The 10,946-nt window shown below is 41.6% G+C and overlaps 1 protein-coding gene across 1 annotated transcript in view; it reads left to right on the top strand.

Annotated features, from left to right (window-relative positions):
- The window catches only part of LOC119575419 (putative iroquois-class homeodomain protein irx-1), a 121,920-nt gene extending 111,426 nt beyond the window's left edge, over nt 1-10,494 (top strand). Inside the window, exon 7 of the mRNA XM_037923026.1 lies at nt 8,761-10,494. Coding sequence (XP_037778954.1) covers nt 8,761-9,395 — 635 coding nt within the window. The 3' untranslated portion in view covers nt 9,396-10,494. The remainder of the gene's footprint in view (nt 1-8,760) is intronic.
- The last annotated feature ends 452 nt before the right edge of the window (nt 10,495-10,946 follow it).

The following is a 10,946-nucleotide window of genomic DNA, read 5'->3' as shown; positions in this document are numbered from 1 at the left end:
GACATACCTCGCGTGGCCACGTGGGTCGCCTTAGAAACACCCTTTTTTCGACCTCTCCTCTTCTTGCGTCGCTGTGAGTATTCCTGCATATGAGTCGGGATGAATGAAAATTAGCTGACTCATGTTTTGTCTTTGGATTATCATCTGTCAGCAGTATTTATTGGAGAGATATGAACGGATTTATGCATAAACCGTGTTATAAACAGTGGATATGTAGCCGCAAATGTGTTCTGTTACAATGATACTCTCGTAAAGTGAGAAGACACGTTTTAGTAACACTAGTTAATTATTTGACAGGCCACTTTACGCTGCTGTTCCTCCTTTTTTCGTCACAGAATGAGATAGCAGTAGCTGGACCACCTTGTACGAATTACTTGCAAACGGACTTATGTTAATCAGCGTCGCGTATTTCATGCCCAAGTTGTAATTACTCATCATAATCTAGGTGATAAATATTAATTTGGTAACAATAAATCCCGAGCAGTATTTATGCAGACTAGTATCGTGGCAAGCATAATGGATAATAAAAGAGTGGTGTTGTTTTTGCATAGCCATCATTGTGATTTATGGTTCAAGGGAGGGGTGGGGAAAGGGGTGGGGCTGGGAAGCGCTAGTGGGAGGGGGGAGGGTTGGATATTTCGTAGCAGGGTATCTATTCATATATATATATATATATATATATATATATATATATATATATATATATATATATATATATACACATATATATGTGTACACACACACACACACACACACACACACACACACACACACACACACACACACATACAGACACACACACACACACGTATGTATATGTATACATACATACATATATATATATATATATATATATATATATATATATATATATATATATATATATGTATATATATACATACATATATATATATATATATATATATATATATATATATATATATATATATATATTTCTAGTTTTTTTCTTTTTTTCACTTTTTTATAAATGGATACCTTGCTACGCGTGCGTGTGTGTATACGCACATAGAATATTTCTCTTACTGTCCCTCGCCTAAATCTTCCTCTGTAGTGGTGGGTTTTTCACAACTGTACAACTAAAGTGGCTCAAGAGTGGCTTATGCTAGTAATGACACGATTAAAGATAGGGTGATAACACTAATAATAATAATATTAATAATAATAATAATAATAACAATTCTAATAATAATAACGCTAATATCAATAATAATTATAATAATTACAATCATAATCACACGGATAATAGTAATATAACCAATAACAATAATCAAAATATTAACTTCATATGATAGATAGTCCCAATGTTGGTAACAGTTCGCATACCACCAGTAATAATAATAGTAACAACGATAGAAAGAAAATCTCTCTCTCTCTCTCTCTCTCTCTCTCTCTCTCTCTCTTTCTCTCCCTCCCCCCCTCCTTCCTTCTCTCCAGTATCCCACCTCTCCCTCCCTCCCTCCCTCCCTGCTTTAACTCATCCTTTCCCTCTAACATTTTCTTCATTAATGTTTTCTGTTGCTGTGACACCAGTGCAATTCCCGTAAAACAGACAATAAAGATCCATATCATTCTCATAGGTTAAACGAAACCAGAATGTAAAAACAGACCACACGAAGAATAGGCAAATAACAGGTAATAAAAATCTTAATTATTCGCTTCCTTTCTTTGTATTAATTTGGGACAAATGTTTGAGACCTCGTTGGCCTTTTGTCTAGGTGTTTGCTTCATGTGTACTTTTTTATAGTTATTTATCGACATCAGTGGTGCTATTTAGTGAATTATTTCACATTGTTGTTGAATTATATATTTCATTGTTACTATATATTGACCGATTTCATTATTGTTTGCATTTTACACATTTCATTTTGAATGCCATTAGCATCATCTTACCTTTATTATTGTTTTTATCATTATTGTTATCATTACTGTCATCATTAGCAGCAGTATTCTTATCATTATTGTTATGATCATTAACAATAATTATCATTGATATCGTCATTTTCATTTTCATAGTATTATCAACATCATCCCCATTCCAATTGCAATTATCACTACCGTTAGCATCATCTTTATCATTCCCAGATTTTTATCATTATCAGGTTCGTTATTGCTGTTACTGATATCTTGGTTTTATCATTACGGTCACCATCATCATTACCGCTATAATTATTATTATTATTATCATTATCATTATTATCATCATTATCATCATTACTGTCATTATTATTACTATTATTATCATTATCATCATTATTATTATCATTATTATCATTATTTTTATAATCACTATCGTTTTTTTATCATTACCATTACCATTATTATCTTACTGACTACATTTTCCCCAAATATCATCACTAGCATTATCATAATCACTATCGTTATCATCATCATATACATCAAATCAACATCAATGTCAACATCAACATTAACATCATCATCATTATTATCAAGAACAAAATCACCAATCATTATACAAGTTATCATAGTCTTTATATCATCTTTATTATATTTTTTCATCGGTAACGCCGTCGGCGGGGGACCGGAAAGTCTTCAAGCGCCAGAGTTCGAATCCCGCTTTTGGTACGAGGTTAGGAAACGTATGCCCTCGGGGTAATGGTCTCCACCTTCGAAATACGGTGGAGGGAGCGAGGGACTTCGCGACGTAATACCGAATCGTGATCGTTATCAATTATCTTTTTTATCTTGCGTATTTCAATTGTAATTGATAGTTTTACGACGATTTCCCAAGGTTTTCAAAGTCGATGTTGAAACATCCTTGTGTGATATAGACAGTATATACTGCAAAAGCTTAAAAACATAAACAAACACACACACGCGCGCAGACAAGTACACATACACATGCACGTGCGCAAACACACGCTGAAACGCACACAAACACTCCTTGAGCAAACACTGTGCCTCTGAAATATTCTTTGCATATCTTATCCCAAGCTTTATTATCGGATAGCAGTCATCTCATATTTTACCTTTTTATTATCCGCAAACCTCACAAAAGAGAACGGAGATGAAATTATGAATTTTTCCCCAACCAGGAAATAGAGAGAGAGAGACAGGCAGAGGGAGAGAGGGAGAGGGAGAGGGAGAGGGAGAGGGAGAGGGAGGGGGAGAGGGAGAGGGAGAGGGAGGGGGAGAGGGAGAGGGAGAGGGAGAGGGAGAAAGAGTGAGAGTGAGAGTGAGAGAGAGAGAAAGAGAAAGAGAAAGAGAGAGAGAGAGCAAAGAGAAAGCAGGGAAAGAAGGAAGGAAGGAAGGAAGGAAGGAAAAAAGGAAGGAAGTAAGGAGAAAGGGAGAGAGGGAGGGAGGAAGGGAGGGAGGGAGGGACGGACGAACGGACGGACGAAGGGACGGACGGACAGACGGACGGTGGGGAGGGAGGGGGGAGAGAGAGAGAGAGAGAGAGAGAGAGAGAGAGAGAGAGAGAGAGAGAGAGAGAGAGAGAGAGAGAGAGAGAGAGAGAGAGAGAGAGAGAGAGAAAGAGAGGGAGAGGGCGATGTAGGAAGGAGAAAGTAAGAAAGAATAGGAGAGCAAAAATAAACGGAAATGCAGACGTGGCCCCATAGCAGGTACCATCATGACATACAACGATACTTCTGCCATTGTAAATTTCACGACTCGATTGAAGACGTTCGTGGATAATTCAATTCTTTTAGCATGTATGGGCGTGAAGTCTATATTTAGAGTGCGGTGTAGGTGCTGGATGGCGAAAAGGAAAAAAAAAAACAAAGGAAAAAGAATGCTTGCGGTGAAACTTTTTGTGATATGTTTGTGTTTGTGAGTGAGTAAGTGTGGGGGGAGGGTGTGTGTGTGTGTGTGTGTGTGTGTGTGTATGTGTGTGTGTGTGTGTGTGTGTGTGTGTGTGTGTGTGTGTGTGTGTGTGTGTGTGTGTGTGTTTGTGTGTGTGTGTGTGTGTGTGTGTGTGTTTGTGTGTGTGTCCTTGCGTAAAGGATTAGGAATTCTATCAAATAGGATATGACCAACATCCTCACTATTAGTCCATTTCATACAAGTGTTCAATAGAAAAACACAAGGCATTCACAGAATGTTTGCCTTAACCCTTCAGCTATTTTAACACAATCCGCGTGTGTAGGTCTATAATGTATATGTGAACAGTAAGCCTAAATGGCATTTTCCTCCCTCCTATCATGCCTTAAATATTGCGTATACAACTGTCCATTTAATACAAAAATAGGACTATTCGGGATCAAGCATGGACGTGTGGACAAAAAAAAAAAATACAAAGAAGAAAAAAGGAGACAGTGATTCATCGGTTTCTGGTAAAAACTAGTGCAATTTCTCACACAATGATATTTACAAAAAGGTACTTATACGCTTTGTTGTGTAAGAGAGAGTGCAGCTTACTTTTTCAGTATCCGTTGACTTTCGGACTCAATAACTTGCTTTAGCATCTTAGTTTAAAACACGTCTTGCGATAAGGACTGACGTCAGACCTCTTCAGTGGTGAGTCTTTATCATATACGTCGTTTCTGGCTCGGGTAGTCGCGGCGATATCCATCAGGTGCTCTCAACAAGACCTGTCCCTCATCCTAACACCTGCATTCTGCCCTCGACGCACCGTACATCTTTTGCCCCGTAGTTGTATTTACCTAATACGTGAAGCACGAGTCGATGCACTCGCCCGTACTCTTACTGCTACATCTGCCATTTGCATGAAGGTTCACAAGGTTTGCGAGTGATAAATCACGGCACTAAACAGAATGAAAAGACATGGTCGCAGCCAGCACACATGCATTCGAACGTTGGCTGGGCCCGTTTTCCCGCCACTCCCCCGAGAGAACAAAGACCAGCCGCCATTACATCATCTGCGGCTGTCATCTTGCTCCTCCTTCTTCATTTTCTACCTGCCCACGATAGGTAGACTCCGCCCTATGTTCACATATCGTTAGTCAAGACGACCAGCAGGGTTTTTGTGGCAACCATGTTCATGTGGTGTACGGTTGGAAAAGTTTCTAACAGAGCTGCGTTGTGGGTCTTGTCAGAGGAGGTCGCTGTTCGGGCTGAGGGTGGCCGGCGACGAGGACCTCCGAGAGAGGATGTGGGTTAAATATTCAGATTTTATAGGATATTTATGCACCGTTAGTTTTAATTTACCGGAAGGCTGTGTATAAAATATTTATATATGATGATTTACTGCCATGTGATGTATCAGAAGGAAAGGTGACCTCTCGGCAGGGCTGTTGATTTAGGAGATTTGCTTCAGAGTATCCGTCTCTTGTCCGTTTCCCCTTTGCTTCGTAGCGCCAGCGTATTATTCTTATTTTTAGGGGATAAGCGCCAGGTTATGTAGATCGCAGAACTAAATATTGGGATATGGAGTGCAATGTTTTTGGTTTATCCTTAAATATTCTTAAAGTTCGTAGTCTGCCCTGTCTTTCAGCTTATGGACAAGATAAAATACATTGATATTGTGGAGATAAGACAGAAAAGAAGATATGCCTTAATTGATTTATATCTTAATTATGATAATTATTTAATAAAACTAAATTAATTGTGTCGTGTTGATGAACTATATTCACGAGATAAAGAAGTAATGATCCTAAAATTGGTGGTATTATCAAAAAGTACTATGTAAATGTTAATGAAAAGTCAGTAATGTTTATAACTGACTACTGCACCCATACTCTGTAACTGCGACAACTGGTGAACATTATTAAATAATAATAGCAAAGCAGACTGGTAAAGAGATAATAACAAAGAAAAAACATGCGGATTACATTTACGGCCAAAAATGCATTGGAAATAGTTTGGTGACTTTGACGATGGAAGGTATGTCATTGATGATGAAAGCGCATTGTTCGCGAAAAGAATACAATTCCAGAAACAAAATCGAGGGGAATAGCTCAGTAAAGTGATGGTAAAGCACCTTAGCAACATTAGCATGTTTTCAGGGTTGGAGAAATCGAAAGATTTATGCCAAATTATCCGAAAGATAAACAACGAAAGAAGAGAAAGAAAATTTCTGAACCTCGAATTGAACCGACCTCGAACACAATCTGTCTTGCATTGAATTATTGGGAGTCACACATCATGCACATGCACTAAATTATGCCGCTCGTGTTCGTATGAAAGCCGTCGACTCCTCCTGCTTGCAGTGTCTAGTTAACCCCCCTTCACCCCCCCCCCCGTCCACGCCCCTAATGTCTCTGAACGGGAGGTCATGACGTGACGAATCAAATCTGTCATGGTCAAATTCACTCATGAATGTTTGAACGATTGTATGTGAGTGTGTGTATTTACATGCATGAATGAATGAGTGGCTTGCAGAGTGTATATGTATATGTATATGTGTATATATATGTGTGTATATGTATATATATATATATATATGTATATATATATATATATATATATATATATATATATATATAAATATATAATTGTTCTTCCTTTTTCATCCGTTAATATTTGGATGCGTTTATGAAGGTGTATGTTTGCTTTTCTTGTTTTTTTTTTTTTTTATAATTATTGCGTGTGTGTGTGTGTGTGTGTGTGTGTGTGTGTGTGTGTGTGTGTGTGTGTGTGTGTGTGTGTGTGTGTGTGTGTGTGTGTGTGTGTGTGTGTGTGTGTGTGGATGAGAGTGTGTGTGTGTGTGTGGGTGGGGATGGGTAGATGGATGTGTGCGTGTATGCATTCATGTTTACGTGTGTGGATACCTTAATCTATGACTCTCTGCTTTTATGAATGAGATATGCCTACTTAGCCTACACACCCAGCATTCACCAAATAAGATTAAATGCAAGTACTGATTTACAAACAGGCAGAGAGAGAGAGAGAGAGAGAGAGAGAGAGAGAGAGAGAGAGAGAGAGAGAGAGAGAGAGAGAGAGAGAGAGAGAGAGAGAGATGTAGCGAGAGAGAGAGAGAGAGAGAGAGAGAGAGAGAGAGAGAGAGAGAGAGAGAGAGAGAGAGAGAGAGAGAGAGAGAGAGAGAGAGAGAGAGAGAGAGCGAGAGAGGAGAGAGAAAGCAGATGTTCATAGCCGTCGCTAGCGCCAGCGGTCCTCTCCCTTAAGGGAAGTGAAAGTAGCGTGAGATCGTGTCTCCCCTCGCTGGAAATCTCCTAAAAAAACTCTAGCATAAAGATTGCTGGCCGGTGATTACGGTCCCAGATAGATTTATTGACACTGGACACGCACTGGACATGTGTACACTTGTACGAGGAGACATGTACGTGCGGTAGCCTCGTGTCAGGCGGATACAGGTGCTCAAAATATACGTGAGGGTTATCGGGGAAAATTAGTATCTTCACGATGGGACGATTTAATTGATCTAGTTCACTGTACCTCCGACGTAATTATAGCGCATCGAAATAATTATCTTTAGAAATTCATATCCAATATACTTCCGAAACGAATTTCATCTTCGTAATTGCTGAAGGAGTCTATCATCTCGGTATTCGTCATTACCAGCCCTGTTGCCACAGCAATTATCGTAAAATCCGAATACTGTGTCTATCTGTCCCACTTTCAACAACCCCTCGTTTTACTCTGTAGCACTGGATTTTCATTATCATTATAGTAGCCAACACTATAGCATTATAGTCGTTATCACGTGTTGCAGTAGTTTTTATTCGTATTCATGATGGAAGCATTGCAACCTTCGTCACGGTCACCATCAGATATTTTATGGTACATAAGATATATGTTCAAGGTATGATGATAACAAGAAGTCATCGGTTCGTTCCCGTTGTCATCTCGTCTTGAATATACATATGATTTTATTTATTTCATTAATACTTCTTACAATGTTATTTTACCAGCAAATGACTTTCTATTTCATGCCATTTTTATTATAGTTGTATGATAATACTTAGAAGAAAAACTAAATAAACGATGATAGTATATATCAGTTATTCGAATCACGTCTACCTCCTTCATCAGTTCAACCACAATCACCACATAAATCATCACACCTTCCTCTAACTCACCATCCTCAATCACCATCGCTCAAACCAACAACCCGACAACCTCAGTCCTCACAATCATCTCGAGCTTTGGCCCCAAGACCATTATCACTTTCAGCTCTGCCACCATCCAACACTGCCAGCATCATCACTCACCATCACTACCACCAGCAACATTGCCAACGCCGACAGCAGTGTGGCCATCCTTGTCACCCACCATAGCCCAGACGTGTGAAAAATGATCTCCTGGTCCACACCTGAGCGAGTGTTGTGATGGCCAGCTACATAATGGTGGCTATTGTGATGTAGATGACGTGTAGGGTCAGAATATGCTGAATTTTGATGGACGGAGGGAAAAGGGCGGATGAGAAGGAGAAGGAGGAGGAGGAGGAGAAGGAGGAGGGAGAGAGGGAAGGTATGGACATATATAGGGTGACTGAAGATCCGCTGGCATGCACAGCGATGGTCTGGGAAGTCCATTTAGCATTAGCGGGACGGCGCGAGGGGGGGGGGGGCTTGGGGAGCGTTGACGGGAAGGGAGGGAGGGTGAAGGAAAGACGAAGGGCCTTGAGAGGTTAGCGACGGATGGATGTGGGGTCCGTGCCGGGGAATATCAGCTGAGGTTGCTTAGAGGAGCTTGAAGAAAATTTTGATTGAAAAAGCAAGGATTTCGCCATGAAAGATGTACATAAAATGGGGAAAAGTTATTTAATATATATATATTTTTTATACCGTATGTAAGTAGATATCTTAGTTATAAGTATAGTGAACAGTTTTGCTCATACTTATTGACTTTGTGTTTCAGATGTTGACGTGGGCAGCGATGTTCGTGTTGGCGAGGACGGAGGGAGCGAGGGCTCTCCTATGAGGCCGCCCTCGCCCTCCAGTACCACTGGCGGGGGAGAAGCGCCCCCGCACGCTGCCCCGCCCCCAGCCTCACCCGTGAAGCCACGCATCTGGTCTCTGGCGGATATGGCCTCCTCCTCCTCTTCCTCCCCGACGTCCCCGTCGTCCACCCTGGCGGGCGCGGTGGGGAAGATGAGCGTCCACCGGCCGTTACATCTTGAGGCGTCGCCTTACGCCCGCCCGATCCCCATGGCACCAAGGTTGCCCTCGCCTCAGGAAGCTCTCTTGCAAGTCTACGCCAAATCCCTGGGCCTGGCGTCGCATCACGCCCATTCCTTCCCGTCCCTACCACCCGGCTTGAACGGGCTTGGGTCACATCTCTCCCCGCCGGGCTTAGAGGCGCCTCTGCCTGCCACTCTGGGAGCTCCCCCATACAGCACAGCCAACCTACAGCCGCCCACCATCAGCAAACCCGTTGCTACTCGCCCATTGCCGGCCGTGTCACCCTCCAGCCTCCCAGCTCTTCACCACACCCTCCCCGGCGGCGCCAAGATCACCCCCGCACCGCCCCCAGCACATCGGCCTGAGGGTTAACCCGTCGCCCCTGTGGAAGGACCTGACCGGGCCTCCAGTCGGCCGGCTTTGTTGACTATTTAATGTTATAAGTGAAGTGTACCCCCGATGCTTGGTGAAGCTTTAACAGTGTGAAAGCAAAAACACGTAGAGACAGTCGCACGTGGTAAAATTTAGGCGGTGACCAACACGCGGTCGTGCGCTCCAGCACTACATGTATTCAGCTACATCATGTCGCCGAATAGCGGGTTCAGGTGTCTGGGCAACACCCAGTGGCGGTTAATTTACAGTGATATTGACACTGCGCATATGCATATACTCAGAAGCAGGTAAGAATTAGCATATCATCTCATAGTGGAAAGGGTGGACCTTGTGATGACAGTGGTGTGGTGAGTGACGCTGCCAGAACTTCGCAAGCAAAGCACAAACATTGCTGGGGAGGAGGTGTTGCGACCCCCACGTTCACACGAAACCGCGAGGCAGACCAAGGGCAGAGAGAACCTCCAGGTAGAACTTTCTTCCCGTGAGCGCAGTGCGAGTCAGCGGTGGCCCATGGAACGGTCTGAAAGGGGCAAGAGTACCTCTACCACAGAAGGCAACGGCAGAGGAATCGAAAGAAAGAATGCAAACTGCACCTTCCCTCCGCCCTTTCTTTGTTGCCATCCCTGCAAAGGAAACTGCAACAAGGGGTTTTCTGAGAGTTCAACGGGGGGCGTAGTACCATTGACGGTCAGCATTATGTAACGGTACTTTTTCGTTCTTTTTATCCGTCTTTACCTTCCTCTGTTGTTCAGTGTGTTAGGAAGAAGTGTTTCATGGAACAATCCAGCGAATTACTACCAGTGAACATAGCGATGAACAAACAATTAGCCGATTGTGTTAGAATACGTTAATTTCTTTTTCTCTGAATCATGGAATGAAACTACATGAAGGTTAACGAACAAATGGCCATCATCTGTAAATCCTTCATGAATGTAGTTGCGTCACTGTCTCAGTTGTAGTAAGAAAAATAGGTTTCAAGATAGTTTATAACAGGATAAGAGAGAGAACGAGAGATTGCATTTATGTATCCGTGTGTGTATGAGTGTTGTGTGTGTGTGTGTGTGTGTGTGTGTGTGTGTGTGTGTGTGTGTGTGTGTGTGTGTGTGTGTGTGTGTGTGTGAGTGTGTGTGTGTGTGTGTGTGTGTGTGTGTGTGTGTGTGTGTGTGTGTGTGTGTGTGTGTGTGTGTGTGTGTGTGTGTGCGCGCGCGCCCTTACGAGCGCTTGCGCTTATGTAAACACACACACACACAGATATATATATATATATATATATATATATATATATATATATATATATATATATATGTATAGAATATATATACTTATATATATTTTTGAATATATATATGTATGTGTGTTTGTGTGTGTGTTTGTGTGTGTGTGTGTGTGTGTGTGTGTGTGTGTGTGTGTGTGTGTGTGTGTGTGTGTGTGTGTGTGTGTGTGTGTGTGTGTAAATATATATATATATATATATATATATATATATATATATATATATATATATATATATATATATACGTGTGTGTGTGT

This window comes from Penaeus monodon, chromosome 7, assembly GCF_015228065.2.
Source record: "Penaeus monodon isolate SGIC_2016 chromosome 7, NSTDA_Pmon_1, whole genome shotgun sequence".
NCBI lineage: Eukaryota > Metazoa > Arthropoda > Malacostraca > Decapoda > Penaeidae > Penaeus > Penaeus monodon.
Note: the sequence above shows the minus strand (reverse complement) of the source record. Positions and strands in the feature narration are given on the sequence as shown.